This window comes from Erpetoichthys calabaricus, chromosome 3 (assembly GCF_900747795.2).
Source record: "Erpetoichthys calabaricus chromosome 3, fErpCal1.3, whole genome shotgun sequence".
Lineage (NCBI taxonomy): Eukaryota > Metazoa > Chordata > Cladistia > Polypteriformes > Polypteridae > Erpetoichthys > Erpetoichthys calabaricus.
This window is the reverse complement of record NC_041396.2, coordinates 21091076-21113216: the sequence shown is the minus strand read 5'-3', so window position 1 is coordinate 21113216 and position 22141 is coordinate 21091076. Positions and strand designations below refer to the sequence as shown.

General features: G+C 42.4%; 1 protein-coding gene across 1 annotated transcript in view; it reads left to right on the top strand.

Annotated features, from left to right (window-relative positions):
* LOC114647804 (CMRF35-like molecule 9) overlaps positions 1–21638 on the top strand; it is a 38274-nt gene extending 16636 nt beyond the window's left edge. Inside the window, exons 5-7 of the mRNA XM_028796449.2 lie at positions 1779–1874; positions 15532–15581; positions 21484–21638. Of these exons, the coding sequence (XP_028652282.2) occupies positions 1779–1874; positions 15532–15581; positions 21484–21579 (242 nt within the window). The 3' untranslated portion in view covers positions 21580–21638. The remainder of the gene's footprint in view (positions 1–1778; positions 1875–15531; positions 15582–21483) is intronic.
* Positions 21639–22141: the final 503 nt, after the last annotated feature.

The window sequence follows — 22141 nt, the reverse complement described above, 5'->3', positions numbered from 1 at the left end:
GGATCAACAGTACAGAGTAATGGCGATTGTGGAAGAGAAGTGGAAAAGAGAGTGCAGGCAGGGTGGAATGGGTGGAGAAGAGTGTCAGGAGTGATTTGTGACAGATGGATATCAGCAAGAGTGAAATGGAAGGTCTACAGGATGGTAGTGAGACCAGCTATGTTATATGGGTTGGAGACGGTGGCACTAACCAGAAAGTAGGAGACAGAGCTAGAGGTAGCAGAGTTAAAGATGATAAGATTTGTATTGGGTGTGACGAGGATGGACAGGATTAGAAAGGAGGACATTAGAGGGTCAGCTCAAATTGGATAGTTAGGAGACAAAGTCAGAGAGGCGAAATTGCTTTGGTTTGGACATGTGCTGAGGATAGATACTGGGGATATTGGGAGAAGGGTGCTAAGGATAGAGCTACCAGGGAAGAAGAATAGAGGAAGGCCTAAGAGAAGGTTTATGAATGTGGTGAGAGAGGACGTGCAGGTGATGGGTGTAACAGAACAAGATACAGAGGACATGAGGATATGGAAGAAGATGATCCACTGTGGCGACCCCTAACGGGAGCAGCTGAAAGAAGAAGAAGAATGGACAGATCATGCTATTTTACCCCATGTTGAGTTTTTTTTGTAAGACTTCTCCATTCTTATTTATTGGCCACTCCAACACTCCATGCAAGGTTGGTTTGTATTTTGTAAGCCGTATTAATGTGATGCACTCCAGCCTTCATGACTGCATTAAGTGGGTTTGAATAAGGATGGCCAGCATAAGGTGTGCCAATCCAAACCCAGAGTTGCATTTGCTCTGCCACTATTAAGAACTTTTTTTTTTTCCTGGACAACTTTAGAATTCACAGAGAGATGCTGAAAGAAGCACAAATTTTGGTAGCCCACAAAGGCTGACTTTCCCCCAGGAGTTGCATTTTTGTTTAGTGCTTTTCATTTTGTTTTTTTTCATTGTCTTACTCTGAATTTCCTGTACGTACTGTACCTTTTACTTTTTTTAATGGGTGCTGGGACGCCCCTTTGACATTGGGACCGGGGGAGCAGCCATGGGATGCATACTATGTCGCCCGGAACGCGTGGTGGCAGCCCCCCTGGTTAACATCGGGGTGTGGGACTTCAGGGCTCAGCCCTGTTGGGCTCTGTGGCCACCACCGGGAAGAGCTGCATGGCTTAACGAGATAGTGTGGGCTGGAGTGCAGCCACACCGGGAAGTGCAGCCAGAATTAGGTTCATTATCACCTGAAGCACTTCCGGGTGGGCTATAAGAAGAGCCTGCAGCCACTACTTGAGGCACCAGAGTCGGGAGGAGGAGGACAAAGCTGCCTGGGAATAGTGGAGAAAGAAGAGTGTGGTTTTTGGGTGTTTTCTTTTGGTGTGTGTTTTGGGGACTGTGTAGGGCCCTGTGGGACACGGGGAAGATGTGCCCCACGGCTAAAGAAAATAAATCTTTTGTTTCATTTTTACGTGCCTCTGTTGTCAGTCTGTGTCGGGTCGACGCCTATATAGCGCCTCTGCCACAGCTCTTAATGGGTTTAATGGGTATTTTTTTTTTTTGTTGTTGCATCAATTAAAAACACAAATAGTAAATGTTATTTGTGAGCTTTAAGAGTTTATGGAAGTTTATGAGATGAACACCTTCACCTGAAAACAGTAAAGAAGCTTGAAGAAAAACAAAAACATCCATTTCTGCTACTCTCACCATAGCTTCAATACGTGATTTGAAAGAGAACAGTGAAGCACAACTGATGAACTGACTTTTCCTCCCCCTTTGTTTGACTCTAGTGATCCTCCTCTGTGCTCTGCTGGGGTTGACGATGTTGTTTTTGCTGCTGGTCACTGTGATCTTCAGAAGACACACGAAGAAAAAGAAACAAACTGGTAAGTTAACTGGGAGACCCTTCAGAAAAAGAGACAACAGGCAATGAAATTAGAGGCTCAAGTAAAACTAACAAGGTAGACAAAGTCAGCATGGCATAACACGCAGGTGTGTTTGCTGGCTAAGTTAACTGATGTGAAAGTTTGGGCATTTCACATTTTTATTTGCATGTATTGGCAGACAACATTAAATGTGTGCTTTTTAACAGCACTTTACAATGGAGTTCAAAACGCAGAACAGAGAGGCTTGTGGTGGCTCAATGGCTTTCATAAACAGCAGACTACAATTCACATGACGTGAAAATGGCAGCGACTGATGTTTGTTAGTGGTGGAGGGTCTTGTGACTAACTGTTGTTCAATTTTCTTAAACATAACATGTTTGAAAGTACACTACTGTGCAAAAGTTTTAGGCAGGTGTGAAAAAATGCTGTAAACAAAGAATGCTTTCAGAAATATAAATAATGATTGTTTATTGTTATCAATTTACAAAATGCAAAGTGAGCGAACAAAAGAGAAATCTAAATCAAATCAATATTTGGTGTTACTTCCTTTTGCCTTCAAACCAGCATCAATTCTCATAAGTACACTTGCACAAAGTCAGGGATTTTGTAGGATTCTAGTCAGGTGTTTGATCAACCAATTATATCAAACAGGTGCTAATGATCATCAATGTCACACGTAGGTTGAAACACAGTCATTAACTGAAACAGAAACAGCTGTGTAGGAGGCTTAAAACTGGGTGAGGAACAGCCAAACTCTGCTACCAAGGTGAGGTTTGTGGAAGACAGTTTCATGTCATGGTAAGATTGAGCACAGCAAAAAGACACAAGGTAGTTCTACTGCATCAGCAAGGTCTCTCCCAGACAAAGATTTCAAAGCAGACTGGGGTTTCAAGATGTGCTGTTCAAGCTCTTTTGAAGAAGCACAAAGAAACGGGCAACGTTGAGGATCGTAGACGCAGTGGTCGGCCAAGGAAACTTAGTGCAGCAGATGAAAGACACAACAAGCTTATTACCCTTCGAAATCGGAAGATGTCCAGCAGTGCCATCAGCTCAGAACTGGCAGAAACCAGTGGGACCCAGGTACACCCATCTACTGTCCGGAGAAGTCTGGCCAGAAGTGGTCTTCATGGAAGAGTTGCAGTCAAAAAGCCATACCTCTGACATGGAAACAAGGCCAAGCGAATCAAGTATGCACGAAAACATAGCAATTGGAGTGCAGAAAAATGGCAGCAGGTGCTCTGGACTGATGAGTCAAAATTTGAAATATTTGGCTGTAGCAGAAGGCAGTTTGTTCGTTGAAGGGCTGGAGAGCGGTACAATAATGAGTGTCTGCAGGCAACAGTGAAGCATGGTGGAGGTTCCTTGAACGTTTGGGGCTGCATTTCTGCAAATGGAGTTGGAGATTTGGTCAGGATTAATGGTGTTCTCAATGCTGAGAAATACAGGCAGATACTTATCTATCATGCAATACCATCAGGGAGGTGTATGATTGGCCCAAAATTTATTCTGCAGCAGGACAACGACCTCAAACATACAGCCAAAGTCATTAAGAACTATCTTCAGCATAAAGAAGAACAAGAAGTCCTGGAAGTGATGGTATGGCCCCCACAGAGCCCTGATCTCAACATCATCGAGTGTGTCTGGGATTACATGAAGAGACAGAAGGATGTGAGGAAGCCTACATCCACAGAAGATCTGTGGTTAGTTCTCCAAGATGTTTGGAACAACCTACCAGCCGAGTTCCTTCAAAATCTGTGTGCAAGTGTACCTAGAAGAATTGATGCTGTTTTGAAAGCAAAGGGTGGTCACACCAAATATTGATTTGGTTTAGATTTCTCTTTTGTTCATTCACTGCATTTTGTTGATTGGTGAAAATAAATGATTAACACTTCCATTTTTGAAAGCATTCTTTGTTTACAGCATTTTTTCACACCTGTCTAAAACTTTTGCACAGTACTGTATATCCAACAGATTAGTATCCAGTGATTAGTAATTTAAAATGTGTAATGCAAAATTAGCAACATTAGCTTAAAATCAGCGTCAGTATTACCCTAAGAAAGGAGAAAAGGAACTGAAATGGAGTCCAATTCAAGAGTTGAGAAAATTCCATCGACTGATGGGTGTTAGTGGTAGATGGTCTGTGGCTAATTGTTGTTCAATTTTCTAAAAAAAAATATTTTTTAGACTATATCGAATAGAGTAGTACCCAATAATAAGCATTTGAAAATATCTTTTAATACCAAATGACCAATACTAGCATAAAATCAATATCAATATGATCCTATGAATGTAGTGAGAAGTCAAGCAAAATGACACCTTTTATTGGCTAAAACTAAAAAGATTACAATATGTAAGCTTTCAAGGCAGCTCAGGCCCCTTCTTCAGGTAAAATGTAATCAAGATGCCTCAAAAGCTTGCATATTGTAATCATTTTAGTTTACTATTAGTCAATAAAAGGTGTCATATTGCTTAACTTCTCACTACATTCATAATGGCTAACACGGTACAACTCCCTAGTACTACAGACATAAAAGACACTGAAATGTACCGCTACTACATAATATTATCCTATGAAAGGAACTGAAATAAGTTCAAGTTTAAAGTTTATTGTCATGTGCACAGTAAGGAAACACAGTTCCCTGTTAACACCAAATGCCAAAACCAACGTATAAAGATAAACATAAATAATAAGTAGATAGATAGGTAACAAGGGGGCTTCGCCCCCTGCTCGCTTCGCTCGCCTACCCCCGGCGTTTTGAACCCGTGCCCGCTGGGCAGCTACGTGTCCGGATGACGCACGTTTAATACGGAGCGTTTGCCCGTATCATTCTGGAGTCCTCCACCGGTAATACAGAGCTTCGTCCGTACTATTACGTGGTGCATTGTGGACTACTGCGGACCCCGTAGTTTTTCTCGTTTCAGTTTGTATCTGTGGTCAGTTGAGCTCATGTTTTTCAAGCTTTTGAATTATGTCTTCATTATCTGTAACCTGCTGTCCATGTGCGTGGTCCCCTTGTTCAACCTGTTTATGACGTTTTACTTTCCTTTCTACTCTGTCTTTAATTTCTGACCGTGCTTTATTCTGGTTTTGTTTCAATGACACTTGGTCCGTGGTGATTATATGTAAAGGAGGCAGTCTAATTTTCCCCTTTTGACAACAACGTGTAAATTCATTATTTGTATTGCCAGTTGTTTCTTCTGGGAAGTTAAGTGAATGACAATGATTGCAAATAACATTCATTAATCCCAATGAATTTTCCTCAATAGTGGACTCATTATTGAAGGCGTTGTCAGCCAACTGTCTGACACGCGAGCTCTTTCGGTTTGTAATCGTGCTTCTTTCGATGCAGCATTTTGACCCGCGCGCTGAATGCGTCTACGTTCATTGTGTCTGTCCATTTGGGCACGTCTCTGTAACGGTGTCACTTGTGCTTTCCTTTTTTCGATCCTTGACATTTTCTATCCCGGTGTTTCAGAAGCGCGTTTTATGCGCCGTCGTCTATTTTCTTGTTTCTTTCGTGTACGTGTGTTTGTTCCCGTTATCCTTTCCGAATCGTTTTGTACCCGTGAGCGTGTATTCATGACTTGTTTCTTTCTCAGCATGTGAAATATGGATAAGTAATAAAGATGATCGCACTCACTGTTAATATGTATCCTTTTCTGCAGTTGAACGGTTAATAGTGCTTTATTGAAAGGACATACACCTATGCCGACACCTATGCTGCCTAGTGTGAAGGTGCTGACGTTCACTTTCGAATATGTGGCTTTGGGTGTCACTTCTTATGGATGTGTGTGTGTGAGGGGGGGGGGGGGGGTGTGAGGATTGTTGTTGCGCGAGCGTTTTGTTTCTTTTTGTGTTCCTGTGTCTTGTTTGAATCCCCCTCTTTGTGTGTGTCCCGTCCCTTGCTTGTAGGGTCTGTGGGGTGGTTTTGTGTTCTTTTTTTTGGTCTTCCATGGGCTTGTTGAATCCCCCTCTTGGTGTGTGTCCCGTCCCGTGCCTGTAGGGTGGCGGGGGTATGGTCGTGCCTTGCTATTGTGCGCTCGTCTGTTCCTTTTTTTTTGGTGTGTTTAGTTTCGTGTGCAATGTGTTTCGTGCTTTCCCCTCGTTTGAGTACTCTTTAATGTTTTTTTTCCTTATTTTGGTGCTTGTTGAGCCTCATTTTTGTGACTCCTTTCTGTATGTGCTCACTCCTGTTTTCTGTGCTCTTGTCGGACTCTTTTTGCGCCTGCGTCTCTCGCGGACCCTCATCCGCCTCTCTCGCCCTCTTTTGTCCGCCTTTCTCGGGTCCTCAGCCGACTCTCGCGGACTGTTTGTTGCGCCGGCGCAGTACGTCTTTTTGCAGCTACGGCCCATGGCCGGATGTGCCTGCGTCCATCATCCGGTTTAGCATTCTCGGTTAGTAATATGGATAAGTAACAGAGGCAGCATTAAGTATAAAAACAGAATAGAAGTATAAAGTGTAATTCTGCAGGTAGGTGTGTGATGGACAAGTCAAATACAGTTGTGTGAGGTAGATAGAATGAGGTTTGACCACGGTTATAAACTCCAGTCAGTTATTTAGGAGTCTAATGGCCTTGGGGAAGTCCTGTTTTTCATACTTCTATTCCTCCTGCCTGAGGGTAAAAGTGTGAACAGTTCGTGTTGTAGTGGGTGGGGTCCCTGAGGATCAAGGCAGTTCTCCTGCGGACTCTGCAGTTGTAGATGCTCTGCAGAGAGGGCAGTGGGGTCCTGGTGATCTTCTCAGCAGTCTTTACCACTCTCTGCAGGCGTTTGCGGTCCATTTCAGAATTCACTGTCTTAATCTTCTTTATTTATTTATCTGGTTTGTACAATGCTATATACTGTATACGCTACCGTTCTTTATTATATTCTGTAAGTGCCTTGAGCATGGGAAAGGCGCTATATAAATAAAATGTATTATTATTATTATTATAACAGTAGTGTTGCTGTACCACATGGTGACGCAGCTGGTCAAGATGCTCTTAACAATGCAGCTGTAAAAGTTGTGGAGGATCTTAGTCGACATACCAAAGATCCTCATCCTCCTCAGAAAGTACAGCCACTGTTGAGCCCTCTTGACCAGCTGTGTGGTGTTAAGTGTCCAAGTGAGGTCTTCACTGATGTAGACGCCCAGGTATTTAATGCTGCTCACCCTCTCCACTTCAAGACTTCGGATGAACAGTGGCCGGTGAGGTCTTCTCTCCTTCCTCATGTCCACTATCATCTCCTTCATCTTGTCTGTGTTGAGGGTGAGGTTGTTGTCCTCACACCATGACGCCAGACTGTCCACCTCCCTCCCACCAGTGATGCATCCAATCACTGCGGTGTCATCTGCGAACTTTAGGATGATGTTATCTTTGTGGAAGGCGACACAGTCCAGGGTGAACAGGGTGTAGAGGATGGGGCTGAGGACGCATCCCTTTGGGGTGCCTGTGTTTGTGATAATGGTGGCTGAAATCCTATTACCAGTCCTGACAGAGTGGGGCCTGCCAGTCAGAAAGTCTAAGAGCCAGTCACAGAGGGTGGGGTGCAGGCCAAGTGCAGACATTTTATGGGTGAGTTTATGGGGGATAACCGTGTTAAATGCGGAGCTGTAGTCAACAAAGAACATCCTGATGTAGGAGTCTTTGTTCTCCAGGTGGGAGAGGGAATAATGTAGTGCGGCCACGATGGCATCTGAGGTGGACCTGTTGGGCCGGTAGGCATACTGCAGGGGTCCAGGGTGTCTGGTATGTTGCTTTGAATCTGGGCCAGCACCACTCCCTCAAAATACTTCATGATGATTGGAGTGAAGGGGGATGATGATCATAGTCTTAAAGTTACCAAACTAGCTATTAATATTAATTAAAACAGTCATTTGTTCAAATGATATGAATAAGTAAGAACTGAGAAAGGAACAATGGCACACCATGGGCAAGAAGATCAAGGGCTTGCTGCGATTGTTTGTGTATATCTGAGACTGAAAGATCAGGGGCTGGGCACCATAAGCCACTGAAAATGCTTGGTTGCTACCTTCTGCCTGTGGCCTACAAAAGTGTAATGATAACAATACTTCAATTTCATCTGACAATGCAGGGCTTCTTCATGTAGATGGAACGATCAAGTAACATACAGGGTTTGTTTTAAAAATATTATTCCATCTCTGTCAAATCGATATCTTTTACACGTGTTCATTGTTGCCCAGCATTTCCAAAACATTCAGCCTTTCTTGAGATGCACATGCCGATCTCTGCCTGAATGCCACTTGGTGGCTCCAAGAGAGATTCAACAGCTGTGGGAAAAAAAAAATTTTAACGGACACCCCCCCCAAGGGAATACCCCCGTTTAAATGATAAAACACATGCAGGAGAAAGTGTCAATCATTATTCTCTATCTAAATCTTGCAAGAGGCAACAGCATATCTTATTAGTAAATGTTATAAAGATAGATAGATAGATAGATAGATAGATAGATAGATAGATAGATAGATAGATAGATAGATAGATAGATAGATAGATAGATACTTTATTAATCCCAGGGGGAAATTCACATACTCCAGCAGCAAAAAATATTAAATTAAAGAGTAATAAAAAAAAAATGCAGCTAAAAAACAGACAATAACTTGAATAATGTTAACGTTTACCCCCTCTGGTGGAATTGAAGAGTCGCATAGTTTGGGGGAGGAATGATCTTCTCAGTCTGTCAGTGGAGCAGGACAGTGACAGCAGTCTGTCGTTGAAACTGCTCCTCTGTCTGGAGATGACACTGTTTAGTGGATGTAGTGGATTCTCCATAATTGATAGGAGCCTGCTGAGTGCCCGTTGCTCTGCTACGGATGTCAAACCGTCCAGCTCTATGCCAACAATAGAGCCTGCCTTCCTCACCAGTTTGTCCAGGCGTGAGGCATCCTTCTTCTTAATGCTGCCTCCCCAGCACACCACTGCGTAGAAGAGGGCACTCGCCACAACCATCTGATAGAACATCTGCAGCATCTTACTGCAGATGTTGAAGGATGCCAGTCTTCTAGGAACGAAGCGTTCTCTGCCCTATATTTATAAAATTCATTGATTAAATCACTACTCAAAAAAGGAGTTCATTACATAATCAGAAAACTTTTAACATGGTTGGTTACACTCAGTTGCTAACGGGACATGACAAACGTTGATACCCTAAATAACCACAATTCACCCCGTCCACTAGGCTGATTGATAGTCCTTTTAGATTAGGATGTACGTGACTTTTTAAATGTATTATTATTATTTTAACTTTAAGAGATCTGTTAATGAGTGTGAGATTTTGCACATTTATATTGTTTCTCATGGTTTGTGAAACAATGGTCTAATTTATAATCCAGCTTGGTACATTAACTTAGTACTAAACATTACAATAGAACAATGATTATACCTTAAAATATAACATTTTCTCTTAAGTTTTATATATACTAGGGGGCTTTGCCCCCTGCTCACTTTGCAACCCCCTGGCCTGAGCTACGCACTAGCCCTTTTGCGGTTCTGCCGCTCGTGTATGGGGATGCGGATTTACAATTTAAACAGATTTTTATTTTTATGGTGTTTTGTCTTGGTAGAGTAATATATTGCTCTACTTTCCTCTATTGTGTTATTAATAAGTAACCTTTCTCAGAATGCCTAATCTCATAGACTTACCACTGTTTATAAGGTATTATAGTATACTAGCCAGCCCACGGCATAGCATACGCCGCATAATTATGTATTGATGGGTGAACACTTCCTGAAAGACACAGTTGTCCAAATGGGGTGGGTTTGAGGATATGACTGTAGGTGAATGAAAAGATGGAACTCTGGAGAGGGCAACATACAATTGTCCGTGACTGAAAACTGGAGGACCGGCGTCGCGCCTCCACCTCCCAGAGCAAGGGACGGGGCTGGACGGCGCTCGGGCGTGGAGGGCGGAACGGGGGGAGAGGGGAAGGACGCCCATTCCACCCCCTCTGCCTCGGCCCCCCCGCCATTCTAGTCTGCTGATTTCTTAGTCATCGTTCAGTATGCACTGCCTGCTCATGTGCCTGCCCCCATCTCCTCACCTGAGTTGCTTTCGTCTGTGTATAGTCCACATGCACCTGTGAGTCACGTTGACTTTTCATTTTCCAAATACTGCCTCAGTCGCTTTCGTCTCTGCTACAGTCCACATGCACCTCTGAGCCACATTGACTTTTCATTGTTCTTTGCAGTTCCGGCTGCTTTTCTATATATAATCCACCAAGTCACCCGACCATGGTAGTAGTGACGGGTGGTGTGTACAAAGGGCAGGGACTTAATCAGTGCGAGCGTATGACCCGCACTTACTGGGAATTCCTCATTCGTGGGGAACAATTGCAAGCCCCGGTCTCCAACACGAATGGGGTTCAACGGCTTACCCATGCCTCTCGGCGCCGGGTAGACACACGTTGATCCATTCAGTCTAGCGTGTGTGCAGCACCGGACATCTAAGGGCATCACAGACCTGTTGTTGCCTAGTCTCACGGGGCTGAAAGCTACTTGTCCCTCTAAGAAGTTGGACGCCAACTGCTCGGGAGTCGCGTAACTATTTAGCAGGAGGGAGTCTCTTTTGTTATCGGAATTAACCAGACAAATCGCTCCACCAACTAAGAACGGCCATGCACCACCACACACAGAATCGAGACAGAGCTATCAATCTGTCAATCCTCTCCGTGTCCAGGCCGGGTGTGGTTTCCCGGGTTGAGTCAAATTACGCGAAAGGCTCCACACCTGGTGGTGCCCTTCTGTCAATTCCTTTAAGTTTCAGCTTTGCGCCCTTACTCCCCCCAGAACCCAAAGATTTTGGTTACCCGGTTGGCTGCCCGGCGGGTCATGGGAATAACGCTGCCGGATCGCCAGTCGTCATCGTTTATGGTCGGAACTACGATGGTATGTGATCGTCTTCGAACCTCCGACTTTCGTTCTTGAATAATGCAAACATTCTTGGCAAATGCTTTCACTCTCGCTCGAATTGTTGGTGGGCGGGACTCTGTGAGTTGGTGGGCGAGGCTCTGTCTTGCGTGCGTCTTGCTTGACATGGACTTAATGAATTCTTAGAGTTGGTGGGCGTGGCTCTGTGAGTTGTCGTCGTATTCCATGGTCTTAGAGTTGGTAGGCGTGGCTATGTCGTGCGTATCCCATGGTTGTCTTGCATGCCCTGTCGGCTTAGTGAATTATATACTGTATATAGACTAGACATTAAGCCCATTACAATAATGAACAGTAGTGCATAAACATTAGTAGGAACAGTCTATATTAAATGGCAAGGGACCTCGACCTCATTCTGTTTCTTGTCTTAATTTTTTTTGTCAAAAATATTTTTGCAAGAAGCCTAAAGTAAAATAATAATAAAAGTAAAATAGAAACGTATATGACAATACAGTAAGTATAATTAATATTACATTTATCCTGTCCTCTGTGGCTGTTGATTGATGTGTTGTGTCTGTTTGAAGATCTCCTATCCTGCCTCTCTTTATTTTAGCTTGTTGCTGATGCAGTGATTTTCGTTCATCCGCAGTAAGACTTGCTCTCTTAGCTCTGTGTGTTTTGGCATTTTTCTGACACTCATTTTCCTCTTCTTCACTAGATCTATTTGCTCGTCTTAATGTCTTTCTCTTTGAGAATTTTTTTATGCTCATTTTCCTGTTCTTCTATAGATCTATTTGCTCTTCTGAGTCTTTCTCTTTTAGCGTTTTTCTTCAATCGATCTATTTGCTTGTATTTTTCTTTGTCTTTCAGCCTTTCTTTTGTTGATGTTTACTTGCTGAGCTGACCATTCTTCCAGGAGATGTTGCTTATATAGGATTTGATTGTCTGTGTCTTTTGTCCTACTTGACGTGTCCTTTTTTTTGGGTGGCATGTTGTTAGTAGATAGTCACAGTAATATAGGCTTGTACGTCCGTAATATTTTCTCTTACAGTAATACTGGCTTTTATGTGGCTGTAATATGCGTCACTGTATTGTGTGCCTTTAATTTTCTCTCGCAGTAATACTGGTTTGTATTTCCGTAAAATGCCTGTAATTTTCTCTGACAGTAATACTGGCTTTGATGTCCGTAATATGCGTTTAATTTTCAGTCACAACAGTGGGCAATCAGCAGAGTCTCCCCAGGAAGTGATGTAATGTGTGGCGTGCAGCTGATAATCGTGTTTGTGGCATCTCTCCAGCAAGTACTGTGCAGTTCCCCAGCAAGTATTTTAATCTGTGCTGGCGTGCAGCTGATTATTGTATGTGTGGCGTCTCCCCAGCAACGGATTTTATGTGCACGGCCGCGACTACCCAATCAGCACTCTCCCCAGCAATGATGTCCTTTATTTGCTTATCATGCGTGGCCGCAGCTAGGCCATTCACTGTGTGCCCAGCTTCCAGTGTGTGTGCGTCCACGGTGCCGTGTGCATGTGCGGGGCACGGTGCAATGCGTGGCGCGGCCCCGCGCATGCGCATTTCACCAGAAAACACATACACACGGACACCCCTGACCCCACACAGGGGTTTTATTAAAGAGGATAACTTATCCCCGCCTTCCCTTCTATATCTATAATCTCAGGCAATTACGTGTAGTAAAAAGACAAGCAGGAGTTAAGTTACACATAAAATAATGTATTATTGATAATATTCATAAATAATAACAATATACAAAGTACATTTGAATATTGGCAACCATACAACCTGATTAAATGGTGATGTGTAGTTTCAGGTGGCACACAGACTTGTTAGTTACTTAAAAATGTCTCTAGTTAAGGCATCATTGGTGGTCAGCTTTCTTCAGAACAGGCTGCATGCCTGTTCCAATATGGCTGCCGAGCTGTGCTCTCCATTGTGTTGTCCTTTCAGTTTATCAGTTTGGTCTTCATCAGATGTTAGCAAGAGAGAGAGAGAGAGAGAGAGTGTGGTTGAGCAAGCAGATTTATAGATTCTCTGTCCAACTCCTACAGCCAATAGGACATAATGGTACTTAAAAGCTTTTGATCCAAGTCAATTCCAAACAGCCATACTTCAGACCAATGGGGGAATAGAACATCTTAACACCTGCCACCCCCCCAAGACCATATGTTAAGGTAAAGCTTGGCAGTTAGGCAGCCTGGCTTTCTTGTGGGGGTTGAAAGACTTTAGCAGAGAAACACTTGCTAAGGCCGTAAAATTCAAAGAGACCCATTCCTGGTGGGGAGGAGGGGTTGGAAACATGAATGCTTCTCACTAATGTAACATTGCTCTGCCTAAATTACACACAAAGACATACAAAATATTTATCAACTTATATGCAAAATCTTACATCACAACACTGAATTGTTACAGTATATATGCATCAACGCAACATATAACTGCCCAAGACTGAATTTCGTTTCTTTCTCTCTATTAAATAAAATGACTTTTTCAAATGTTTAGCTGTGTGATTTGTTAATTGTCTTTACAAAAGCTATTCTAATGGGAAACTGTTAACGTTTTAATACGAGTGGCATATCAAGATCTCCTTTGTTGTCTAATGTTATCCCCTGAAGATGTACTACAATACCTTTCTTTGATACATCCTTCTTTCTACAGTATTTTGTGCGGTGGAAGACATTGTGGTCTTAACGGTTATAGATATTCTTCGTGATATTGTAAGTTGTTATTTTCATCTTTCGCACAATCACCACCAACTGTTTCAGCATAGTCTATTGATATACATTTAACCAATTTGCCGTGTAACCATTGAACTTTTTTGGACTCATTTAACCAATTTGCCATGTAAACAATCGACATTTTTGCCATTAATTCGTTTGACTTCCTCGTTTCTCTGTGCTAGGATTGTGCGTGGACTCATTTTTTATGTTGATAACCCTTCATGATGAAATTCTTCAATAAGATTTGGACATAACCCATCTTCTTTAATTGGGAACTTAAAGTGAGGAAAACATAAAAATTTATAAGAGCTGAGAGCGCAGGAAGTGTGTCTGACAAAAGCATTGAAATGAATGAGAGTTGAGGTCTTGTTTGAAAATGTTTGAGAGGAGGACGCGACTTGAAAAAATGAAAGCAAAATGAATCAAGGCAAAAGTCTCATCTCACGGGACATTAAAAAATCTCTCTCCCAAAAAAAGTCTGGTCTCCAAAAGGTCTTGTCGCGTCAAAGGATTTTTTTTATATAATAGAGAGATATATATTTTTGCTTAAACTAAAATGCATTTACCATAGTGAATAATAAAATAACGGCTTCAGCCTTTAAGCATAAGCTCAGAAGGACATGAGACTCAGCGCATGCTAGGTGCACATTGGACCAGGGTTCAAATTCAACTCTTACACAGCTCACAAGCGCTGGTGATGTAAGGAGCAATTTCCTAAATTAGGAAAATTGTGCAAATGCTTTTACTCCTACTCTAAACAGTGTCACACACATGTGCATAGTAGGCAGTCAAAGGGCTTAACTAAGGGTAAGATGTCAGCTCGCGGGGTGATGAAGAGCACTAACCTCCTTTCTCCCTCTTCTACAGATCAACAGAAGGGAAACCCAGTTAAAACGGCATCGACTTCCGCATTCCCATCCAGACCACGCCCTCCTGCTGACCTCACTTTTGCCACTCCCCTCACTTCCTGCACACCACCTATAAAAGCCCGCACCTCTCCTTCCCATTCAGTCTATTGGGACTCAATCTTTTTTTGACTACTTGTTCTATTGCTTGTTTTGCCTTGCAATATATGGCTTTTTCTTTCTCTTTTGTCTTGTTGATACAACAGTAAGACATCATTGGCATCACTCTGAGATGTTTGAGCCGGTTAGGACCGTTTTCCTACTCTGAGATGCTTGATAAATACTCGCACAGGATGCCGAATGTGTGACTTACCAGTACTAACCACTGCACTGCTCTGCTACTCTATAGTAGTGCTGCAGTAAGGAGATTGTGCATTTGCTTCCAGGGTCCTCCCTGTGTGGAGAAAAGCACTTTGAGTAGTTAGAAAAGCACTATATAAATGTAAAGAATTATTATTATTACTAGTCATTTAGCCCGTTACAATAACAGGCGCTAGAACAGTAGTGCATAAACATTAGTAGGAACAGTCTATATTAAATGGCAAGAGACTTTGACCTCATTCTTTTTGTTGGTCGTATTTTACTTTCCTTCAGCCTTTCTTTTGTTGATGTTTACTTGCTGAGCTGACCGTTCTTCGTGGGCTGCCACCGTGTATTGTGTGTCTTTAATTTTCTGTGACAGTAATACCGTCTTGTACATCCACTGACTTGTACGTCTGTAATATACCTTTAATTTTCTCTGGCGGTAATACAGGCGTGCGCGTCGGTAATATGCCTTTAATCTCCTCTGACTGTAATACTGGCTTGTATGTGGCTGTAATATGCATCACTGTATTGTGTACCTTTAATTTCTCTCGCAGTAATACTGGTTTGTATTTCCGTAAAACGCCTGTAACTTTCTCTGACAGTAATATCGTGCATCGCATCATGCCCCGCGCATGCGCACTTCACCAGAAGACACACACAGGGATTTTATTAAAGAGGATAGGGATCTATCACCAGTATCAAAAGTAATTAACACATTGGCGGACCTCGTTCAAGGACAAATATACCATACTTTAAAGAAACATATCTTCAAAAGACAGCTGATCACTTCAATGAATGTCACGGATAATAAAATCTATCATTAATGTAGACTCATTTATTTTTTAGGCAGCAGGAAAAACAGGATACAGCAAGGAAACCAAAATATCACAATGCAGGTAAGTCAAACAATTTTATCTTTAAAGTTCTCTCCTGTTGACTGAGTGGCATGATGGCAAAGTAGTTGGCTGTAATTCCAATTACCCCTTTGCCCATGTGGGTTGTCTCCTGGTTTCTTTCTACAATCCAATCAGGGGTGGAAATGCTGTGAAGCTAATGAAGTGTCAGGACCCTTAATAACAGAGGGGCACCAGAAGTGACTTTAGGCATAAGAATGCTGGGTTCCTACTGTATGAAAAGTTTTTTTTTAATAACAATAATAATAATAATAATAATAAGGTGTCATTCAATACAAAATAATAGTTAAAATGAAAAGGTTATTAAAGTATCACGTAGGCTATCTGAAAATGAAAAAGCATTCAAATTAAAGATGTTTCGTTCTAAACATATTAACTATAAATATATTTTCTATATATTATATATTTTTATATATTAACTATAAAACAATTTTAAATAATTAGGTTTAGGTTTAGGTTTTATTTGTTATATATAGGTTAACACAGGGTCACCATACAATGAAATGTGTATGACAAGAAAAACAAGTCACTCAGCCTAGATCCAATAAAGCTTAAAAAAGATTACAAGTTAAAAATAGACAAGCCATATAAAATGAAATGTGTACGTTTTAAAAGAAGTCATAGAGAGATATGAGTTGAATGAGCAGCAAGTACAAATGACAGTTATTGCACAGATAATGTTTTATAAGTGCAGATGCATATTCCATAAAGTGCAGATGCATGTTCCAGTCAGTATTCTGAGTGTGTGCAGGTACAGTTTGTGTGTGAGTAGTGCAATGTAGATGTAATGTAAGTGTATGTAAGTGTTCAGGTGTTGCTGTTGAGGAGTCGAATGGCCTGGTGGTAAAAGCTGTTCTTAAGTCTTGTAGTCCGAGCAGCCAGACTCCTGTATCGACTGCCAGACGGTAACAAGGAGAACAGCTGGTGTGCTGGATGGCTGTGGTCCTTTATGATGCTGCTTGTCTTACGCAAGCACCGATGGAGGTAAATGTCTTCAATGGCAGGAAGACTCTTGCCCGTGATGTGCTCTGCTGCCTTCACCACTCTCTGTAGTGATTTCCGGCTGCTGGCAGAGCAGCTCCCATACCAGACGGTAATGCAGCCCGTCAGCAGACTCTCGACCACACTCCTGTAAAAGTTTGAGGTGATGTTGGCATTCATGCCAAACTTCCTCAGCCTCCTCAGGAAGTAGAGCCGCTGGCGAGCTTTCTTGACCACAGTGTCTATGTGAAGGGTCCACGAGAGATCCTTGGTGATGTTTACTCCGAGGAACTTGAAGCTGTTAACCCTTTCAACTTCTATGCCGCTGATGTAGAGGGCCTGGTGTTCTCTGCCTTGTTGTTTTTGATAGTCCACAATCATCTCCTTGGTTTTGCTGACGTTAAGAGACAAGTTGTTATCTAGGCACCAATTACTCAATGCCAGCACCTCCTCTCTGTAGGCCGTCTCATCGTTGTCAGTGATAAGGCCTATGATGGTTGTGTCGTCTGCAAACTTGATGATGGTGTTTGTGCCGTGTTTTGCAACACAGTCGTGGGTAAACAAGGAATACAAGAGGGGGCTAAGCACACAGCCCTGCGGCGCTCCTGTGTTTAAAATGAGTGATGAGGACGTGTGTTTGCCGACTCTCACCACCTGGGGCCTGTTTGTGAGGAAAGAGAAAATCCATCTGCAGATGGTCGTCCCCAACCCAAGGTCGTCAAGCTTCAAGACGAGTTTTGAGGGGATGATGGTGTTGAATGCCGAGCTGTAATCTATGAACAGCATTCTTACATATGTATTTCCTCTTTCCAGGTGGGTGAGGGCAGTGTTTATTGTTAGCGCAATGGCATCCTCTGTCGATCTGTTTGCTCTGTAAGCAAATTGGAGAGGATCCAGCGTGTCAGGGAGGGAGGAGCAGATGTAACCTTTGACTAGTTGCTCGAAACACTTCATAATGACCGATGTCAGTGCAACCAGGCGATAGTCATTCAGACAGGAGATCACCCATTTCTTTGGGACAGGAATGATGGTGGATGCCTTGAAGGAAGTGGGGACCACTGACTGCCTCAGGGAGAGATTGAAAATGTTGGTGAACACACCTGCTAGCTGGTCAGCACACGCCCTGAGGGCACGGCCTGGGATGCCATCTGGTCCCGGAGCTTTGCGAGGATTGACCTTTTTGAAGGACCTTCTCACATCAGACGTTTCAAAGATCAGAGTGACAGACTCACTGCCCCCTTGAGGATATAGCACCTGTTCTTTGTTGGCTGCATCAAAACGAGCATAGAAAGTGTTGAGCTCGTCTGCAAGACATGCAGTGGGCTGAACACTGACTGTGTTTTTCTTTTTATAGTCAGTGATGCAGCACAGTCCATTCCACAGGCGCTAATAATTTAAAACAATTAACATTTATGACAGAAATTACATTTTTTATTGAAAGAATTTTTCTTAATCAAAAAAGTGAAAGCATATTTTGTTGTTTGTGGTCATTGTAAAGGACAACATTTTGTTAACTTTTTACTTCTCATAGGTGTCTAAAATAAAAGATGGTCTTTTCTATGTTTTATTTCATCATTCTATGATGCATCATGCATGTACTGTATTTAACATTTCTGTAATTGTCATCCCTGCCATAGCTCTAAAGCTATAAGGCATAGGAAATTTTAATCAAAATCTGAGATCTAGTGGTTCCATTTAAAAAAATGTTGTGGTGATCTGTCATGGAACAACCTAATTGAAGAAGATAACAATGGCCTACCTGGACCTTGTTGTTGGCTATGAAATTCAAGCTCCAGAGCCTCAAAAATGTAAATCCACCATTGGCCTGTGGCGTCCTGATAATGGACCGTCAGTCAGGCAGACCGCAGTTTCTGAGACTCGAGGAGTGTGCGAGCAACACTGGAGCACCACATGAACAGGTCTGTTTCCATGTCTCTTCACACTCTACACCTCCGACTATAAATATAACAGCGGGACTTGTCACTTGCAGAAATTCTCAGATGATTCTGCACTTATGGGTGTATTGATAAGGGGGATGAGACAGAGGAGAGGAGTCAGGGGGAGAACTTTGTTTCTTGGTGCAAAGAGAATTGTCAGCAGCTTAACATCAGCAAAAACAAAGGAAGTGCTTATTGGCTTTCACCGCACCAAAGAGCCTCTATGTCTGTTTACTATTCATGGAGGGGATGTAGACGTGGTCCACTCCTACAAGTACTTGTGGGTCCACATTAATGACAAGTTGGACCGGTCTCAGAACAAAGAGGAACTAGAGAAGAAAGGGCGGAGCAGTGACCTCCTTCACATCTTCTACAACTCTGTTGGTAACATCACTTCATGTGCAGCCCACCAAATCAACAAGCTAATTAAAAGGACAGCCTTAATTATGGCACACTCTATGGACCCCGTGGAGATTCTAGCAAAGGACAGAATGAAAACAAAACTGAGTGCCATTATGAACAATTCTCCACATCCTCTCTGTGACACACCAACGCTGAGGACTTTCAAGCTAATGAATTATTCAGCAGAAGTGTGTCAAGAAACACCATGGGGGCTCCTTTACACCAACAGTAATAGGTCTGTATAGCACCTCAATGGGACTGGGACAGCCAAGTCAGAAGTTTTCTGTCTTCTATTTTTTTTTCCTTTTCAGTCATCGTGTTGTGTGTTCACACCATAGAGTGTGTGTGTGTGTGTGTATGTTTATTCATCTATCGACTTATTTATTTAAAGCTTCTACAAAAAGACAAATTTCTCCCTGGGGACAAATAAACTTTTATGTATCTGTCTGACAAGCCATGCAGACATGGGCAGTAAATGGGCATGGGATTCACAGGATATCACTTTAGTATATTTTGCCAACATTTGACCGAAAAGGACACAGACATGTGGGTCATTCCTGAAATGGTTCAAACTTCAATGAACAGTCCCAGCATAATAAATCAGAAAGGTGTCTTGTGCTGCAATCTATTTCAAGTGGGAAGTCGGAAATTTTTGAGTTCTGTGGACGAAGGTTCGAGGCAAACAGCAGGCAGACAGCAGATGTAGAGTAAAAAGCAATTTCTTTGTTCTTGGTGAGCAGAGAGACTATTACAGAGCTTGTCGGCTAGTGTCACTGACAGTATCACGTCACAGCCTGCCCTTACAATTTTCACAGCAGGTTTTTTATATTCTTTCAATCACGTACGCTTCATGCCATCCCCTGAGTAACAGACACATGACTTAGATAAAATCATCACTTCTAGCTTAAAGTTTACGCAAGCGTTTCTGATTATTATTGAGCGATAAGACTTCTCCCGTGCATTTTAAAGATTACTTTTTTTTGCATATAAAGTTCACCTGAAATACAATTACTGCTAATATTTGTGGTTAGGCCTAATTCCCAGTTACTGGTAATCTTTTGTGGTTAGGCCTACTTCCCTTTATTTTTGAGATATGCTGTTCTTGTTTTATCTATTTTCTACACCTAGGCTTTAATGCTTAATAACCCTTAATTTTTCCACATCACATTCCTTAACAATCTTAATACATTCATATGGTTAACACAAAGGACTCTTACACTTACATTTTCTTAGCAATCAGCTGGTTTGCATAACATTTTCCATCCACCCAAACGCACATAGATATCCAAGTACAAAAATATCTGTTGCACTGAGGTGTAGTCACGAGATCTTCTTCCCCTTTCTTTGACTAGGTCAAAAGGCCCTCAGCCCAAGATTCTTTGTTCAACTATTATTTAATATATTGATTCAAATTTTTATTATTCCACAGTTCCTAGTTGGAATTTTCCACTGGAGCGCCCAGTTAAGTTGGATTTCTAACTCAGAGACTCGAGGCTGATCTGTCAAGTCAAAGTCTGTCCGACTTTCGATCATGACGTCAATCCAAAGTGGCGATGTAAACCACACACTTTAGGGAAAGCTGACGTATGTCACTGTTTATTGGCACTTCTGGCTATTTGTGTCTCATTAAATCAGTCACACACACTGTACTGTCCAGCTTACATCCGTGGACATGTTTTCTGACCACAAGGGGGCACCAAGGATCCTCAAACCACAGACACAGTAATAATCCACACAAGATATGAATAAAATAACGGCCTTTTACTGTCACCAAGCATTTCTTCTTAGCAATCAGCCACAATAACCATACAAATCACTAATCACAATCAATAAATCCTCCTCCTTCTGTCCTCCAATGAGTTTTGTCCACCACCTCCCGACTCCGACTCCCTGAAGTGAGGCTGTGGACTCCTTTTTTTGTCAGACCCAGGAATGCTTTTGGTGCCATGCCATATCTTTCTGGGAAGCACTTCCGGGCCATAGAAAAATCTGGGAGGTCCTCCCCCAATAACACCCTCTATTGATCCCCAGTGACCCCGAAAGGTCTGCACTTCCAGACTTCAAGTCCCAAGCTCCTCTGCAGGTGTCCAAATTGGGTTACCATATGAGGACTAGTGCCACCTAGTTTGTGAGGGAAGGAACCAATTCCAGTCCTCGGCTTACCCAGTCCATTCATTATCTCATCCCAGCTGGGTACAATTTTATTTCTTCGTCATTGTTGGCCAATTTGCTTCATCACACTGGCCTCCCGTCTGGGTAATGGTATGTCCTCTGATTCGGCTCCTCCTACAGTTCCTATGAAGTTTGAATAAGCAAAATGCATTGTTATAAATGGCTATTTATTACAATGGAGTAAGCACAGCACAGGTTTTCCTGGACTCGTCCTTACTGAAATTCCAAATGTTTTCCTTGAATGCGGTCACCTCGGGTTTGACGTCATTCCCAACTCCGACTTCCGAGGTAAATGGAATGCAGCATTAGTTTTCTTAGTGCACCCCCCCCAGCCTTCACATCTTTAATTGCACCAATTAATCTGTCCTGTTTTTCATCCCTTTTCTCTGCAGAATAATCAGGACCCCTGCTCATCCGATGAACTTGCGGACTCAGACCCTGAAAACCACATCCAGACATTGTATGCTTTATTGGATTTTACAAAATGATGTGTAAAGTTTGTGGCGCATGCTTCAGTACTGTCTTAAGCATTTGGAATAAATATACATTTGGTTTGTTTTTACACGGCTGTCTTTAAAATAAATTTAATGAGTGATTTCTTTAACTATAAGATGTGGTCACTAGGGGTACATTTGAGCCATCGTCCTACTTATCGTTGCGTGTCTCCTATGCACACGCAAACACATGACAAGGGGATGACAGACTATAAGGCCCCGTGATCACTTTCCAGCAACATTTTCACATCTCCATCATGTGCTCGCCCCTTTTCTGGCAGACAATAACGTGTTGCCCGATTAAGCTGGTGCTGTACGTAGACAGTAATTCTTCTTGTTATAAGTACAGCAAGTTCATCCACAATCTTTGCCCCTATTCTATTTTTTTCCATTGTATTGTTGTACATAAAACATGAGGCAAGCCTCTCTTCTGTTTCTGAGATCCAAAACACCTTGCAGTTGCATTTTCATGTATTGTATTTCTGGCTGAGCAGTCATTGGTTGTCAGTTGTCACATGCACATAAGCCCACCCCTACAACTTTGGAAAAAATCAAA